The 19,657-nt window shown below is 45.5% G+C and overlaps 1 protein-coding gene across 1 annotated transcript in view; it reads left to right on the plus strand.

The window, feature by feature from the left end:
- Positions 1-19,657, plus strand: part of PTH1R (parathyroid hormone 1 receptor) — a 197,624-nt gene that overhangs the window by 133,145 nt on the left and 44,822 nt on the right. The window contains exons 3-4 of the mRNA XM_040431510.1: positions 12,311-12,421; positions 13,595-13,713. Coding sequence (XP_040287444.1) covers positions 12,311-12,421; positions 13,595-13,713 — 230 coding nt within the window. The remainder of the gene's footprint in view (positions 1-12,310; positions 12,422-13,594; positions 13,714-19,657) is intronic.

A 19,657-nucleotide genomic window follows, 5' to 3' on the forward strand; every position in this document is an offset into this window, starting at 1 on the left:
GGGTGTAGGGTCGATGGGTGTGAGGCTGGCAGGTGTAGGGTCGATGGGTGTGAGGCTGGCAGATGTGGGGTCGATGGGTGTGAGGCTGGCAGGTGTAGGGCCGATGGGTGTGAGGCTGGCAGGTGTGGGGTCGATGGGTGTGAGGCTGGCAGGTGTAGGGCCGATGGTGTGAGGCTGGCAGGTGTAGGGTCGATGGGTGTAAGGCTGGCAGGTGTAGGGTCGATGGGTGTGAGGCTGGCAGGTGTAGGGTCGATGGGTGTGAGGCTGGCAGGTGTAGGGCCGACAACCTTCTCTATAGTGATGTATGAGGCTTTAGGGCAACACACGGGGTCAACAGTCGTTCACTGGGATAATTTGTTTCTATGGTGACGATTGCCTTCAGCCCACCGGACACATTACAGGGAATTGTTACATTGTGTCACGCACATGTCAGCATGGATTACAACCAGGCCGCCATCATGGCTGAGGTGTGAATACATATGCACTTTACTGTCACATAAAATGCATTCAGAAAGTCTTCAGACCCTCTCACTTTTTTCACATTTTGTTCTCTCGCTCCTTGTGGTATTAGTTTCCCCATCATTCTGCCCACAGTCTCCCATAATGAGAAAGTGAGAACAGATTTTTAGAAATTTTTGGTAATTTATTGAAAAGGAAAAACTAAAATTTGCCCTGGACCAAGCCATGGGGAGGAAAGAACTGCCTGTGGAGCTCAGAGACAGGATTGTGTGGAGGGACAGATCTGGAGAAGGGGACAACAACATTTCTGCTGAACTAAAAAGTTCCCAGGAGCACAGTGGTCTCCATAATTCTTACATGGAAGAAGAACGACCAGGACTCTTCCTAGAGCTGCTGCCCCCCAAACTAAGTAATCAGGGGCAGGGCCCTGATAAGAGAGGTGACCAAGAACCCAATGGTCACTGTGGCTGAGCTCCAGAGATCCTGTGTGCAGATGGGAGAAACTTCCAGAAGGTCGACCATCACTGGAGCCTCCACCAATCTGGCCTTTGTGGCAGAGCGGCTAGAAAGAAGCCTCTCCTCAGTAATGTCTGGAGGAAACCAGGCGCCACTCATCACCTGCCCAATACCATCCCTACAGTGAAGCATAGTGGTGGCAGCATCATGTCTGGAGGAAACCAGGCGCCAATGGAACATCGGAACATCTCTGGAGAGACCTGAAAATGGCTGTCCACCGACGGCCCCCAGCCAACCTGACAGAGCTGGAGAGGATCTGCAGAGAAGAACGGCAGAAAATCTCCAAATCCAGGAGTAAACCTTGTGGCATCATCTCCAAGAAGACTGGAGACTGGCATCACTGCCAAAGGGGCTGAAGACTCTTTTCTGGCTCTTTTCCTCCAGTGTCGCCAGTTCTGCTGTCGTGTAGTCACGGGGTCACCCAGGCTCCATAGGATTCCATGGAAAGTGAAGGGATTCTCCTGTCACCCACAATGCACTGCTCTCGACTGCATTGTATTCCGGGAGATGTAGGGTTAAGTGCTGAGCAGTGCACAGGATTCGGCCAGCAGGGGCAGCAGTGAGACCTGAGGTCTTGGAGTCCAGTAATAACAGGAAGCTGCCAGATTTGCAGGTGCAGCTCTGGCTGTGACTGGAGCATAACACACGATATGTCATTCAAATATTTGCAGGGTATTTGAGCATAATAAATGGATTTAACCTCAAACGTGACATTTATAGACCGAGCTTCGTGTGGTCACAGTTCCTGACAAAAGTCATCTCTGCGGATTATAAATGTCTTCTCTTCCCGTATGTTACGGTATTTTAGGAAGTGACTGCAGCTGTGTGATGGATATTAGACGTGAGTCAGTCCTGGGACCACGTGCAGCAGGAGCCGCTCACCTCCGCCCTATTTGTCGTTGTGTCCTTGTGCGTGGAAATTACCTTCAGAAGGAGATTCAGAGGATCCTCATCGTTGCTGCAGCTGAACGCCCTCCTTCCCCTCCTCGGCTATTAACTGCTCACCCGAGAGCGAAAACGCAATCCTGCACCACATGCGGAATTATCCGGAACTAATGGAAAACATAAGGATTGAGAGAATTTAGAAGAGCGATGATGATGATGAAGATGATAATACGACTCGTACAAAATATTACACTTTTTTTTAAATCTTCCCATAATCCTCTGCCAGATTGGTGGAGTAGAATAAACCAGCTTCTGTCCGCCATCTTGTCTGCAAAGATCCCTGTCTGCAGGCGGTAGTACCAGCTGGTCCACGTCCCATCATGCCTCGCATCAGACAGGGAGGAGCGGACGGGTCACATCCATTAGAAGCTATGGATCAGGTGTAAGGCCCAGGAGAGGAGGCAGACTGCGCCCTGTGCAGCAGCACGCAGCATGTCACAGGCAGTGAGTGAATATCTGCAGGCAGCAGCGTGGAGGAGCGGCAGTGACTACGGCACAGGGCTGAGACGTTTTGCAGTTGTCAGCATCATTTGGTCACCTCCAGGGTTTTAAAACAAGTATCCTCATCCTCCTCAATCTCTCAGATTACACTCGCCTTGTGTCATCCTGGTCATTAGTCACACAGATTGTCTGAGCTGCTCTGTGATTGGCGAATGATGTCCTATCTGTGTGACTGAGCAGCCAGTAAGGGGTCGGCAGTTCCCACCGTAAAGTGAATGTTATGGTTAGCCTTTCTGCTGCCTGAGGAGAAAACTGAAACTGCGCCCCCCACCCCGTGCCAACTTCTTAACCTAACCCCTTTGCCACAATGTAAGCGCTCATTGCCTGTGGCCCTTCCACTGCCCCCCTTTTTTCCCTACCTGGTGCTGCCTGAGGCGATGGCCTCACCTCGCCTCATTGGTGGTGCGCCCCTGGGTCTGCCTTATCCTTACAAACAGTAGGAACTGTGCTGTGCTCTAAGAAGTGGACTGAGGACATCTAGTGGCAGCTCCAGGTACTGACGACAGAACAGGTTCCTATGGAGGGGGGAGGTGCTGAGACACACCCAGGCTTTCCAGGACATACTGGTTATTTGTAAAGGGCGGTGCCTGAGAGAATCTGGGGTTCAGACCAACAGAGGGAGGAAGAGAGAACATCTCAGGGGAAGTTCCCAAAGTTACATTTCAAGCTGTTTTCAAGGGTTAATGAAGCATCTTTTGGTAGGTAATGTTAGCATTTTATTTTAATCACTTATATTCCCATCTTTGTTTTTATATTTTATGCACTTAAATATGTTTCGAAATCACTTCAAACCAGACTCCTGTTATTTTCAGTGATAAATGTGAGCGGGTAGGAGCATCTTTTTACACTTCTTGACGTGATTTACGCAGAGCTTCCTCCAATGAGCACCATGTGCAAAATAGAAAAACAATAAGAAAGAATGCTGGTAAACTGCGTGGAATTCACAGGCTGATTCTTCTTGAAATCACCCTTGTGTTTTTCACCCAGCAAAATGAATCATGTGAACGCACTCTTACCCATTAATGCCCCGGAGCACCAAGGTGTAATCATAAACCCCTTCACTGCCCTAGATAGGTATGCAATCATAAACCCAGTGGTGTAACTAGAATTGACTGAGCCCCACATCAAATTTTTAATTTTTGACCAACCCAACCCCCAGCAACTACCCCAGACAGACGCTCTGTCCGTTTCCTGTCACTGTATATAATAGCATTGTATAATACTGTTGAGGGGGCCATAACAATAAAGTATTTCAGTCCTCTTCCCATGTAGGCCCCTTCTGAGTTCAGGCCCGGTAGCAGCTTCTTACCCTGCTTCAACTATAGATGTGCCCCTGCATAAACCCCTTCACTGCCCTGGATAACCAGGGATGTAATCATAATCTCCTTCACTGCCCTAGATCACCAGGGATGTAATCATAATCTCCTTCACTACCCTAGATCACCAGGGATGTAATCATAATCTCCTTCACTGCCCTAGATCACCAGGGATGTAATCATAATCTCCTTCACTGCCCTAGATCACCAGGGATGTAATCATAATCTCCTTCACTACCCTAGATCACTAGTGATGTAATCATAATCTCCTTCACTGCCCTAGATCACTAGTAATGTAATCATAATCTCCTTCACTACCCTAGATCACTAGTGATGTAATCATAATCTCCTTCACTGCCCTAGATCACCAGGGATGTAATCATAATCTCCTTCACTGCCCTAGATCACTAGTAATGTAATCATAATCTCCTTCACTGCCCTAGATCACTAGTAATGTAATCATAATCTCCTTCACTGCCCTAGATCACTAGTAATGTAATCATAATCTCCTTCACTGCCCTAGATCACTAGGGAAGTAATCATAATCTCCTTCACTGCCCTAGATCACCAGGGATGTAATCATCCATTCCCTACTTAGTTCTAGATCACCAAGGATATAACTGTAAACCTGCCCTTCTAGGGACAAAATCATAAACCACTTCACTGTCCTAGATTACTAAGGATATAATCATAAACCTTTCACTGCCCTAAGTCACTAAGGATATAATCAGAAACCCTTTTGCTGCCCTAGACCACCAGGGAATTTACCTTTTACTGTCTTACTACCTTGGGCTAGCAGGGGTGTTAACCATTACAGCAGAGAAATTGAAGACCATCTGGCTGTTTTATGAAGACTCTCAATTATCTGTTTCTAACATTGATCTGTACTGTTCTCAGGGGAACCAGGAATCTAACAGAGCTGTTCAAATTAGAAATCCATATCAATAACCCTGTCAAATGTTATTTTTTTTCCATTAATATTTGAAGGATGGCATTTTGTTGTATTCTTACCATAAAACATAACAAGAACCTCGATGAAACCCCTGGTAGAAAGGGTGACATGACAACGTGAAGGCAGCCTCAAGGTCACCCCTTTCTGTTTGCTTTATTACAACATGGATCTCATGTCAGCAGCTTTGATGTTTCACCATGAAAAACAAATCAACCTTGAAAAAAGCAGGAAAAAAAATCCAATTTTGTTAGATATTTAGCAGTAGTTGCAACTTATTTTCCTGAATAATCCAGAGCCCCCAAGTGTCATCTCGCTGCAGGAGACTCCGCGGGGCCGCGGCCTGAATGTTTTCATTTGGATTCCAATTTTTGCATTTTTTCTCTGAAAATGTATGAAAAGGGTTACAAAGTTTCCCTTCTGTGCAGTAACGACATTTCTGGCATGATTTACGCCCCTGGCGTCCCCTTCTCACCGCCACACAATGCTAGATATATTGCAATTTAATTTTTCACAATGTGTCCCCTCTATGGAGGCCTCGGTGTAACGAGCGATGAGGCGAGCAGCGCCATTATGGCCGCACATTACACTAACATGAGCGATGGGGACTGAGCGCAATCTATCAGCACATTCATAGTTGAACATTCAGCAGAAGATCTGCGCGGTTATAATGAGCGCAGAGCGTTAAAGCGACGCTGCAGTCGTTACTCCCCATCGTTAGTCCCAGGAAACCGGTGATCTTATGATTGACACGCTGGTAATCCGTCTCTAAGAAAGACGGCCCCGATTTATGGAAGTAAAGTTTCATCATTTTATGATAAAAAGTTCTACAAACTTGTGATAAACTTTATGCCTCCAATCCACACCATTTTTAAGATCGGATAAGAGGTTGTCACAGCCCTTCTTGAGTTGTCAGCAGGAATAGATGAATATAATGGTAATGTATCGTTAAATCAGTTCTTTTTAGTGGATGGGATCTTGAGAAAGGAGGCATCATCCTGTGACCACCTCCAGTAGTGGTAGTCACCCGGACAGATCGACAAGGGGTTTCTAGGCAGCGCCCTGCAGAATACTCGGAGGGTGGGGGGGGGGGAACTAATCAGATTCTAAGCAGATGTGTAATATGGATTATACGGGGGGGGGGGGGGGCAGTCGCTCCGGTGGATTTACGCCGTAAGTGTCCTATTATTTACCATTGGGATTAATGAGCGGCTTCGCTTCTACGTCCATCTCCAGTCACCACAGCAAAGCACTGTGATAAGCGGCTTATTGATAGCAAACAGCAGAATGCCGATGTTCAGTCTCTGGGGAGAGGTGTAAGAATTAAATAATATTATTTCTGCCAAGCGTCACGTGCGGCCATGACACATTCGCCATCTGGAATATAAACACGCTGCAGAGATCAATTTGTTCCAGGGTGAGATAAGAGAATACAAAACCCATACATATAGGTATCTGCTCTCGTCTCTCCCGGCACTAATCGCTCCGGCGTATTATAATCCACAATGAAGAAGCAGTCGCTTTGTTATTCTGCGCTGCGGGCGCCACTTGTCTGACAATTACAGCTCATCAGAAAATGCAAATGGGAACCAGAGGACCCTGTGCACACAGGGCAGTGCTCAGAGTGCAGTTTTGGGGGGACCAGAGAGCCCCCAAGTGGTGCAGAGTAAGAGCCCCAAGGTGAGTCCATGTAGGTCCTAGGTTCTCAGCCTGTGTGATATGGATTCCAGTCTCTTCAGGAGATACACCACTAGAGGGAGCTCAGGAGATTACTACATACAGATATATACAGCCACCACTAGAGGGAGCTCAGGAGATTACTACATACAGATATATACAGCCACCACTAGAGGGAGCTCAGGAGATTACTACATACAGATATATACAGCCACCACTAGAGGGAGCTCAGGAGATTATTACATACAGATATATACAGCCACCACTAGAGGGAGCTCAGGAGATTACTACATACAGATATATACATCCACCACTAGAGGGAGCTCAGGAGATTACTACATACAAGATATATACAGCCACCACTAGAGGGAGACTAGGAGATTACTACATACAGATATATACAGCCACCACTGGAGAGAGCTCAGGAGATTACTACATACAGATATATACAGCCACCACTAGGAGGAGCTCAGGAGATTACTACATACAGATAAATACAGCCACCACTAGAGGGAGCTCAGGAGATTACTACATACAGATATATAAAACCACCACTAGGAGGAGCTCAGGAGATTACTACATACAGATATATACAGTCACCACTAGGAGGAGCTCAGGAGATTACTGCATACAGATATATACAGCCACCACTAGAGGGAGCTCAGGAGATTACTACATACAGATATATAAAGCCACCACTAGAGATAGCTCAGGAGATTACTACATACAGATATATACACCCAACACTAGAGGGAGCTCAGGAGATTACTGCATACAGATATATACAGCCACCACTAGAGGGAGCTCAGGAGATTACTACATACAGATATATACAGCCACCACTAGAGAGAGCTCAGGAGATTACTACATACAGATATATACAGCCACCACTAGGAGGAGCTCAGGAGATTACTACATACAGATATATACAGTCACCACTAGAGGGAGCTCAGGAGATTACTACATACAGATATATACAGCCACCACTAGAGGAAGCTCAGGAGATTACTGCATACAGATATATACAGCCACCACTAGAGGGAGCTCAGAAGATTACTATATACAGCTATATACAGCCACCACTAGAGGAAGCTCAGGAGATTACTACATACAGATATATACAGCTACCACTAGAGGAAGCTCAGGAGATTACTACATACAGATATATACAGCCACCACTAGAGGAAGCTCAGGAGATTACTACATACAGATATATACAGCCACCACTATAGGGAGCTCAGGAGATTACTGCCTACAGATATATACAGCCACCACTAGAGGGAGCTCAGGAGATTACTACATACAGATATATACAGCCACCACTAGAGGGAGCTCAGTAGATTACTACATACAGATATATAAAGCCACCACTAGAGGGAGCTCAGGAGATTACTACATACAGATATATACAGCCACCACTAGAGGGAGCTCAGGAGATTACTACATACAAGATATATACAGCCACCACTAGAGGGAGACTAGGAGATTACTACATACAGATATATACAGCCACCACTAGAGGGAGCTCAGGAGATTACTACATACAGATATATACAGCCACCACTAGAGGGAGCCTAGGAGATTACTACATACAGATATATACAGCCACCACTAGAGAGAGCTCAGGAGATTACTACATACAGATATATACAGCCACCACTAGAGGGAGCTCAGGAGATTACTACATACAGATATATACAGCCACCACTAGAGGGAGCTCAGGAGATTACTACATACAGATATATACAGCCACCACTAGAGGGAGCTCAGGAGATTACTACATACAAGATATATACAGCCACCACTAGAGGGAGACTAGGAGATTACTACATACAGATATATAAAGCCACCACTAGAGGGAGCTCAGGAGATTACTACATACAGATATATACAGTCACCACTAGAGGGAGCTCAGGAGATTACTACATACAGATATATACAGCCACCACTAGAGGAAGCTCAGGAGATTACTGCATACAGATATATACAGCCACCACTAGAGGGAGCTCAGAAGATTACTATATACAGCTATATACAGCCACCACTAGAGGAAGCTCAGGAGATTACTACATACAGATATATACAGCTACCACTAGAGGAAGCTCGGGAGATTACTGCCTACAGATATATACAGCCACCACTAGAGGAAGCTCAGGAGATTACTACATACAGATATATACAGCCACCACTATAGGGAGCTCAGGAGATTACTGCCTACAGATATATACAGCCACCACTAGAGGGAGCTCAGGAGATTACTACATACAGATATATACAGTCACCACTAGAGGGAGCTCAGGAGATTACTACATACAGATATATACAGTCACCACTAGAGGGAGCTCAGGAGATTACTGCATACAGATATATACAGCCACCACTAGAGGAAGCTCAGGAGATTACTACATACAGATATATACAGCCACCACTAGAGGGAGCTCAGAAGATTACTATATACAGCTATATACAGCCACCACTAGAGGAAGCTCAGGAGATTACTACATACAGATATATACAGCCACCACTAGAGGGAGCTCAGGATATTACTATATACAGATATATACAGCCTTCACTAGAGGGAGCTCAGGAGATTACTACATACAGATATATACAGCCACCGCTAGAGGGAGCTCAGGAGATTACTACATACAGATATATATAGCCACCACTAGAGGGAGCTCAGGTGACTACGACATGCAAATATATACAGCCACCAATAGGGGGAGCTCAGGAGATTACTGCATACAGATGTATACAGTCAACACTAGAGGACTCTATCTGTCTATCTATCTATCTATCTATCTATTTATCAATCTATCTCTGTCTGTGACCTTCTCCCTTTGTATTTTTGGCTTTCATCCCTGTAAAAAAAACACTGATCAAAAATATAAACACAGCACTTAGGGTTTTGCTCCCATTTTGCATGAGCTGAACTCAAAGATTTGAAACATTTTCTACAGACACAGAAGTCCCATTACTCTCAAATATTGTTCACAAATCTGTGTTAATCTGTGTTAGCGAGCACTTCTCCTTTGCCAAGATAGTCCCTCCCTGTCTAATCAGCACCTTGATCTGCCACACTTGTGAGGTGGGATGGATTATCTCGGCAAAGGAGAAGTGCTCGCTAACACAGATTAACACAGATTTGTGAACAATATTTGAGAGTAATGGGCCTTTTGTGTATGTAGAAAATGTTTCAGATCTTTGAGTTCAGCTCATGCAAAATGGGAGCAAAACCGAAAGTGTTGTGTTTATATTTTTGCTCAGTGTAGATATTTCTATTCATTATATTTTTCAGGTGAAGTCTGTACAATGAGCTGATTGTTCATTAATATGTTCTGGAACGTGCAACATCAATCTCCGGCGGTGTCTAATCCGAGCAGAGAACAGACAAGGCTGAGCATAATGCCGACATTTACTACATAAACAGCTGTGGGTGGGAGACAAATAGGAGCCACAATATTTCTGGAGCTCTGCGGTCGGAACAATTTATAGAAACCCCAATATAAATGTGTGGTGTGTGCCCCGAGCCCAGCAGTGTATGTGGTGGATATGGTCTTTAGTTTATGCCCATTGTAGGTTGCTGCCTCTGTAAGAGAATGTGTACTGTACACACTGTATCTTGTTGCTCTGCCTTCCTTATCCTGTTGGGGCGCTGTCATGTTAGATTGTGGCCACCAGATTCAGGGATAGAAGAAGCAGGGAGGAGGAAGTGAAGGCAAGGCGTGTCGGGGGATTCCACGGAGCGCAGCTCTTGGGTTGAATGCCCTGGACAGCAGGCTCATGCATCAGTCTGCAGAAGATGCTGCCAGTAGTGACGCTTTGGAGGGACAGCCTGTCAGACATCTATGGTTCCAACAAAGACAGTCTGGCCAGAGGAATGCTGGAGAGTTGGGCACGAGAACAGCGAGTACCCAAATGTGTAACCTTGTTTTCTATATTTGGGTGGAGCTTACTGGTCACATGACTGTTACATCTGGTGCCCCCTTGTGTAGGATAAGGGTAATAATGGTGGCCTAGTGCATATTGGGGAATAGGTATCATGGAGATTGCAGTACATGACCGAGCACAAAGCCATTACTCTTCACAGGTGAGGAGATGATTCTATGGGGGCACAATATTTACTTCTGACTTGAGTTTTCCTTTAAGAATAAGGTTAATTCATAGAAAGTCGCAGCATCTCCTGTGAGTCACGAACCAGCGGATGTGAACCCACTGTGCCACATGTCCCTCCTCCTCTAAGGTCATTGTCTAAGTGAACCCCTCGATCTTCACATGACCCCTGATGGTGGGGATATACTTTCCCAAGGGGAACACCAGGTCGCTACCTCTTGAGGAGGATTGGCACACGAGGCATCTGGTCCAGGGGGACCGGGAGGTACCGAAGCGAGGTACCAGAGGTACAGACGTAGTCAGTAGGCCGAGTCATGACCAGGAGCGATAGTCCGGGACTGAAGGATGAGGCAGAGGTGAAGTCAAACAAGCAATAGGTCAGGGCAGTCGGCACAGGTACAGGTCAGGCAATACAGGTGAGTCAAGGCAAGCAGGCAGGGATCAATAAGGTAGCAGAGTTCAGAAACACAAGCACGGGTCAAGTACACAGGAACATAAGCAGAGATAACAGCAATTATCGCCATGCAAAAGAAGCCAAGCTTTAACTAAGCTCCAGATATCAATCTCCTGTGCACCTTCTCTTAACCATATGAACCTTTCAAAATAATCTCGCTAAGCGCTAAGGACCAAGGGACAGAAGTCTAATGGGACTTGACACCAAATACCTCTACACCCCGTACAAACTTTCGGGTGTTAAACTACACTTAAGAAAGTTTAGTTTTGGACCAATCCCACTTCCCTGGGCTCTATACCGTAGAGACAACTCATGCTGTTCCTAAGGGGCCCTTGCAGATTGGGCCCAGGCCTGGTTAGTTCCAATATTTTTCCTGTTGGGTGTTGAGAACCTGTGCAGGAGGCCTCTCTCCAGAAGATCTGCACTGTTAACGAAATTGAGTGAAGAATTGACCATGGAAAGGGGGAAACAAATCCTAAGCCATTCTATACTAGGTGACAAAGATGGCACCATAATGAGAACTGATTTTAATGTTATGGAGCCCTGCATCACGCATTGCACCCGCGTGGAAAACTCGCTCATCTAAAAGGGGCCTTAGGGGATTTCAAAGACATCATATGGGCCCTGGACATGACCCTTCTGAACAGTGAACATGAACATTAAAATTTCCTCAAAACTAGTGTCTTCACTTCCATTAGAGCGTCAAGCAATAAAAACGGCAGATACTTTTATATCTGATTATCTAGGTCCCCCCCCTCGTAAAAGCTGATTTCATAACAATAAAACTTGTGCCAAGCACCGTCACATTAAACTCAGAGGTTCACACTGAGACCGCAGAAATGAAAGCTCGTAAATTTGTGAAAAAACAAGGCTGTGGATCTTTTATGGTTCTTACAGTTATTTTTATCCTTCAGATAATGGAAAGATTGTCCTATCATTAATAGTCACAACACCAAAATACCTCCAAGGTTCTTCCTTAAAGGGGACTCCTTTAAAAAGTTTTATTTTATTGTCATCATTTATTACGGAGATCTTGTACTCCAGTTCAACACTGTGATTATGGGGTCATTCTATGCATCTCTCCACCAATGGATGTTGAAGATCATAAGTGTTGGGTCCTTCTGAGATGAGGGTAGAGATGTGGTGGCATGAACTAACCCCTGTGTGTGACCTCTAAACTCAGGCTTCATCTAATTTATTTTATTGTATGTTCCTACAACTTTCCTCACAAACTTTAAGAATCACAGTTGTACTTTAGGAAGGTCACGAGACATAAGTTCACATCAAAAAATACAACCGTTCCGGTGGAGCTCCATAACTTCCATGGTATGTGATGGTTTTCTGGTGCTCATCAATTTTTCCTACTGTTCTTTTTTCTAGATGGCTTTTGTCAGTCCGAATGGGATGGAATTGTTTGCTGGCCCGAAGGGAAACCAGGAAGCATGGTGTCTGTTATTTGTCCTGAGTACATCTTTGATTTCAACCATAAAGGTAAAATATGAGGTGACCATTGATATCTCCATACAGTAGTCACACTATTGCTCTAGCTCCAGAAAGAGAATGGCTTCAGGATATTCTCATACCCTCATGTACCTAGTTTTAGCATGAGAATGACCTGAGGGTATTCTCAAACTCTCATGTACCTAGTTACAGCATTAGATTGACATGAGGGTATTCTCAACCTGTTTTGTACATAGCTTCAGCATGAGAATGACCTGAGGATATTCTCACACACTCATGTACCTAGTTTGCTAGTTCCAACATAAAAATAACCCCAAAACATTATCACATCCACATGTACCTAGTTCTAACATGAGAATGAACTGAGGATATTCTTATAACAATATGTACTTAGGTGGAGCATGAGAATGACCTGGGAATATTCTCACACTCTCATGTACCTACAGTAGTTCCAGCCTGAGAATGACATGAGGGTATTCTAACACCCTGATGTAACTAGTTTCAGTTTAAGAATGACCTGAGGATGTTTTCACACTCTCATGTAATTAAAATACACATTTATACTTTGACTGCCTGAGCTGGTGTTTGTGTGAGACTTTCTCAGTGTCCATAAAACCTGATGTGTCCTTGATTTTTTTTTTATAAAACTGTTAGTGCAGGGATTGTAATTTGTTGCCTTTTTATTTGTCCAGATAAAAAATAACAAGGTAGGTCTCCCTGCTCAATCTGAGATAATATCCCAGATTAGGAGGAGAATGTCCTAGATTGGGGTGAAAACATCTCAGATTAGGGTGTTAATGTCTTAGATTATGGGTAGAGATTAGGGCAAAAATATGTGAGATTGGGGTTAGAATGTGCTACATTAGACAAAGAATATCCCCTAGTGCCTGCCTCATTATAATCTTCTAGCGCCTGCCTCACTGTAATCCCCTAGTGCCTGCCTCATTATAATCTCCTAGCGCCTGCCTCACTGTAATCCCCTAGTGCCTGCCTCATTATAATCTCCTAGCGCCTGCCTCATCGTAATCCCATAGCACCTGTCTCATTATAATTTTCTAGCACATGCCTCACTGTAATCCCCTAGTGCCTGCCTCATCGTAATCTCATACCGCCTGCCTCATTATAATCTCCTATTATAATGGATTATACATACGCGCGGAGGTGGTGACAGTGTGAATTATGTTATATATTACATTTCTGCAGGTCACGCGTATCGACGGTGTGACATGAATGGCAGCTGGGAACTGGTGCTGGGAAATAACCGCACGTGGGCCAATTACACCGAGTGTGCAAAGTTCCTGTCCAACGAGACCAGGGAAACGGTAAGGAGATGATTTATGTCCCCTTTCTGTAACAATGTGTCGGTTCATGTGTTATCTAGCATAATCTAAGCTGAACTCAGGGCTTCAGGGACCTCAGAGCTGATATCCCTACATCTCCTGGGAGTTTAGAGGTCTATGTTTTTGGTGACCCAGTGGGCACTGCCATTTTTGGTGACCCAATTACATTTCCATCTATACCATATCATATAGCCCAGTGGATCTATTGTATATGTCCCAGCTGGTCCAGTGGGCTTTAACTTCTATATGTCTGTGTGAATCCATCTATTCCTACTCTTCAGTCATAGCGCCTCCCATAACATTGCCGTTCACCTCACTACCATTAACCATATCGCCCTCCATTCTACAACTGAGAGGAGCAGCTAGAGACTCAGGGTGGGGGTCTCAATATCCAAGGAAGGTGCCAGGCCAGGCAAAGCTAACGTCACGATTTCTTATAGCTTTATAGGATTCTGAAGGACCAAGTAATTTTGGATTATTATATGACCAGTAGTTTTCCAATATGATCTGTCATCTTTGGCACAGCTTTCTGAAAACTGTACATGTCCTTGGTGGTCCAGCATCCTTAGAAAATCATATGTCTACTATGATATAGTAGTAGGAGAAACTTACATATCCCTGGTGGTCCAGTGTTCTTAGAGCATCATATGTCTATGGCATAGTAATCTGAGAGCTGTACATGTCCCTGGTGGTCCAGTGTCCTTATGCAGTGGCCAGGTTTGGGTTGGCCCCAAAGCTACTCTGAGTCCCCCGTACACTGTCAAGGTGTCTCCATGTGTTGTTGTTCTCCGGAAGGAATGGAAAGGCGTGGTGCACCCCAATGGGAAATAAGTCCAAAGAGTCAGGGTCTGCAGTAAACCAGGGGGCTTCTTTACTGGAGGAATTCAAGTGCAAAACAATACAGGCGAGGCATTGGGCTGGCTTCTCCAGTCTCCTCCCTGGCAGAAGAAGGTTCTCTGATGAGGAAAGGCCTGAGCCAGCTGTCCCTTTCTCTCACTCAGAAGGCTGGTACCCTGTGCGTCTTCTTCTGGTCAATCAGTAGTCTAGGAGAGTTCCCTCTTCTAAGTACTGTTCCCGAACTGCAGCACACTAGGGTCTCTGACTGTACTCCTTATGTCACGGTGTGGTTCACTATGACAGTTTTGGTAATGTAGGCTGGCTGCATGCCCTCTCACGTACTGGCTGCAGGCTGTCTCCTGTGTATCCTGGTTGCTTGGGGCTGCGTGCTGGATGCGGTGTTTTGTGGAACTGCTGCCTGTGGATGTTTGCTCTCCCGGTGTCTGCTTTTCTGTGCAGTTCTTATCATGGTTGCCGTACAGGCTGGCTGCAGGCTCCCCCGCGTACTGGCTGCTGGCTGCAGTCTACTGTGTATGCTGGTTCCTTGGGACTGCATGCTAGCTGCGGTGTAGTGTGTGAACTCTAGCTTGTGTTTGTGGATTTCCGTGTCTGTGTCTCTGTGGCTCATGTCTCTGGTGCCATGTAGGCTGGCTGCATGCTGGTTCTGCAATGCGTGCTGGCACAGCCTTGTGTGTAAGCATGGCCTTAGTATGGATGCATTTCTATTGTGTCACTGTTTTTTTGTACTCTGGCATACTGGCTGCGGTGGACTCCGTGTATGCTGGTTGCCGGGGGCAACGTCCTGTACTGCAGCCTGTGAGTTCACTTCCCTGTTCATGCAGGCTCCCCTCCCTGTTTGGTTCTGATGAGGTTAACTTCCCCTGGTCCAGTCCTGGGTGTGGCTTATCAGGTGCCATCATTATGCAGCTATATCTACCTGTGAGCTGTGGGGCTTGGGGTCAGGCTGTCTTCTGTCCTGTGCCTTACTGCATGTAGCCCCTTGCTGCTGACCCAGGGGGTCTTTGCAATCTGCCCTTGTTTGTGGTGACGCCTGGTAATGTGTTGTTGTTATTGCCTTGTCTGTTCTCCTGTACCTGTTCTGTGATGTTGTTGCCTGTTCTTCTGTACCTGTCCTGTATGTTTATGTGATCCTTGTCCATGCCGTGCCTGTTCTTCTGTGCCTGTTCTCTGTCTGGATCCTTGTCAGTCTCATGTCTAGCCTAGCAGTGCTCTAACTGCATCTGATCCTGTCCTATGTCCTGTCTGGCGGTGCCAACTGCTTCTTATCCTTGTCTGTTCTTGTCTGCCTGTAGTTCCTTACTGCTTCTGTTCCTGTCCCGTTTTTGTCCTGCCTTGGTGAGAGGGCTCCTTTGTTCTCTGGCGGGAGGATCTCTAGTCTGTGTGCAGCTCTGCTGAGACCGCCATGCTTCCATTCCACTTGGGGTCTCGGCATCTGCTTCTGTGCTGGTTCCCATTCGTCTTGTTGTCCCGGAGGTCTGCCTTGGGCCTCAGGAACGTGACACCTTATATCCAGTTTCCTGCTAGACTAAAACCTTCTAGTAAGAGGGGTGGAGTGGAGAAACTCAGCACAAACAGATACAATGTTACAACTCCTGTCTCTCATAGACTTACATTACAGCATGGATGCTCAACCTGCGGCCTTCCAGCTGTAGTAAAACTACAACTCCCAACATAACCTTCTGTAGGCTGATAACTGTAGGCTTTCTGGAAATGATGGGATTTGTAGTTTTTCAACAGCTGGAGGGACACAGGTTGAGCATGCCTGCATTAGAGCTTACTTAATGACAATGGCACAGCAGTTTTTCCAGACAAAAACAAGTTTCCAGACATAACAACAGAGCTAAAACCAGACATTAAAAAGGTCAGTCTGTCTGGTTTATGGTGGTAAACAAGTCTGGGTTTTTCCCTCCAAAACATGCTCTTCTTCAAACTCTATGGCAGCTGTGGAAAATTACCAGTTTCTCATTCAAAGTCCTAAAAGTCTCTCAGTATTCATTAAGCCTTTCCACAGAGCCTCGCAAATACAGTGCAAATGAACAGGATATACACTCACCTAAAGAATTATAAGGAACACCATACTAATACGGTGTTGGACCCCCTTTTGCCTTCAGAACTGCCTTAATTCTACGTGGCATTGATTCAACAAGGTGCTGATAACGTTCTTTAGAAATGTTGGCCCATATTGATAGGATAGCATCTTGCAGTTGATGGAGATTTGAGGGATGCACATCCAGGGCATGAAGCTCCTGTTCCACCACATCCCAAAGATGCTCTATTGGGTTGAGATCTGGTGACTGTGGGGCCATTTTAGTGCAGTGAACTCATTGTCATGTTCAAGAAACCAATTTGAAATGATTCGAGCTTTGTGACATGGTGCATTATCCTGCTGGAAGTAGCCATCAGAGGATGGATACATGTTCTCATTCTGTTTACGCCAAATTCGGACTCCACCATTTGAATATCTCAACAGAAATCGAGACTCATCAGACCAGGCAACATTTTTCCAGTCTATAACAGTCCAATTTTGGTGAGCTTGTGCATATTGTAGCCTCTTTTTCCTATTTGTAGTGGAAATAAGTGGTACCCGGTGGGGTCTTCTGCTGTTGTAGCCCATCCGCCTCAAGGTTGTGCGTGTTGTGGCTTCACAAATGCTTTGCTGCATACCTCGGTTGTAACGAGTGGTTATTTCAGTCAACGTTGCTCTTCTATCAGCTTGAATCAGTCGGCCCATTCTCCTCTGACCTCTAGCATCCACAAGGCATTTTCGCCCACAGGACGGCCGCATACTGGATTTTTTTCCCTTTTCACACCATTCTTTGTAAACCCTAGTAATGGTTGTGTGTGAAAATCCCAGTAACTGAGCAGATTGTGAAATACTCAGACCGGCCCATCTGGCACCAACAACCATGCCACGCTCAAAATTGCTTAAATCACCTTTCTTTCCCATTCTGACATTCAGTTTGGAGTTCAGGAGATTGTCTTGACCAGGAGCACCTCCCTAAATGAATTGAAGCAACTGCCATGTGATTGGTTGACTAGATAATTGCATTAATGAGAAATAGAACAGGTGTTCCTAATAATTCTTTAGGTGAGTGTATATCACAACATATAAAATGGAGTTACATAGTATTAAACAGTTCAAGTCTAATATGGCACATAATCTGAGAAACGTACATGTCCCTGATGGTCCAGTGTCCTTAGACCATCAGATGTCCACTATTGCATAGTAATCTGAGAACTGTACATGTCCCTGGTGGTCCAGAGTCCTTACAGTCATTGGCTGCAGCGACGCAGGTCCCTCCATGATGGTCATTGATTCCGTTGAGCTGAGGATGAGAACTTCTATCATCATACTTTTCCGTGTAGGAGGAGAAGTGGCTGGTGCAGCTGTTTAACCACAGATTACACGCTCGGATTTCACGCTTCTCGTTCAATATGTTCTAAACTGCACACATCAAAAGAAAGACCTGCAACTAGGATTAATACAGCAAAATGTAAACATATGGATGAGCGGCGCCTGCAGAGTGTGGGCACCTGCTGAGCCCAGTCCTGGATCTGTAGACTGGAAGCCACTGTCGCCGCTTATATCTCTCAGAAGACAAACGTGACACAAAGTATCAAAAAGAACTCGTTATGTATCCAAGCCATGAGCCATAGAGATGTCAACCTGGGTGAGCCCATTACTGGGTGATACTGGAGCAGCGGGTCATGGCAAAAATTGGAGGGGCCTACCTGAGGTTCGTGGCTGATAAAAAGGGTGTGGCTAAATGTATTCATACTCCGTATACTTAATATGAGTCCCCAGACCGGACACCCTATATGTATTCAAACCCCCTATATTAAATCAGACTCCAGACCTCTAACTGGTATCAGACCCCAGACCAGACCAGAAAGTATCTTCTAACTTATTTAAGATCCCCGTGTAAGGCTCCACCTATGGGTAAGATGGATGAAATGGACATTTTTCTGGTTGGGTGGGTGAATTTTTACAGTAATCTCCATATTGTCAGTAATTATCAATGTGTGTTTGTTACTTTATAGCTTCAAGTGTCCGGATTTTTTGGATGGCTTTTGGGTGAACTGCAGATGACATTGGGGACCCTCAAACCCGGAGCCCCCTAAAAGTGTTATGGCTGCACTGTGGACTCATCTAAGTCCATCCTAACTCCTAAATTTGCATTTGAGACTTGTTATTTGTGACACATTTTTAGTCACTAAGGGGGTCATTTATGAATAGATATACACCAATTATTCTTCCCTAACCATCCCATGTACTCCAGTTCTAAAAAAAAAAGGGGTGTGATGTGGGCGGACTGGCTGGTTTGTCTCATTTATCATTTTCTACACCTGTTTTAGGAGTAGAAAATTATCTAAATAGGTTTAGACTGGCAGTGGGTGATGCTAGGGAGGCTCCCCCCGACACCGGATGTTTACACGGGGAGAAGCATCAGCGGCGGTGTGAGGACCAGGAGCGGCGCGGGGAGCCAGTTAAGTAGGTTCAGTGTGAGGGGCCCGGGCATATGGGGGACATTTTTTAGTCTCGGATAAACCCTTTAATAATCTGTGTAACCAAACCTGTGATTTTTCAATTTCTAAGCCTCATAATAAGATGTCTAGTAAATGGAAGCGTGGAAAATGAAAGACCCAGGCCTTGTCCTCCCACAGTCATAATGTGAGTATTAGCAGCATCAGCTATCTAGTCAGAAGTAGTAGTAGTAGTAGTCCACAGTTGTCCCTGGCGGAAAGGTGAAGCGTTATCATTGAGGAGAAAGAGGATGAGATCGTAGATTGGATGTCTCACTGATGTGGAGGTGACTTCTGACTCCGTGCCTTGGAGCCAGGAGTCACAGCATTCCTCCTGCTCCTCCTCCTTGCAGCCCCAGAGAAGCCTTTTCGGTGGAGCCCCTTCTTAGTGTGACACCTACTTTTTTTTTCTAAGAAGAGGCAACAAAACCCGCTCCATGCCCTTGTGGCAGATAGTCAAGAGAGTATCCCTTTTGACGACATATGTTAGAGCAGTCAGCATTTGGATTGCCCTGAGAAAGAGGTTCAAGAAGAGGCTGGAGAC

Source organism: Bufo bufo, chromosome 5 (genome assembly GCF_905171765.1).
Source record: "Bufo bufo chromosome 5, aBufBuf1.1, whole genome shotgun sequence".
NCBI lineage: Eukaryota > Metazoa > Chordata > Amphibia > Anura > Bufonidae > Bufo > Bufo bufo.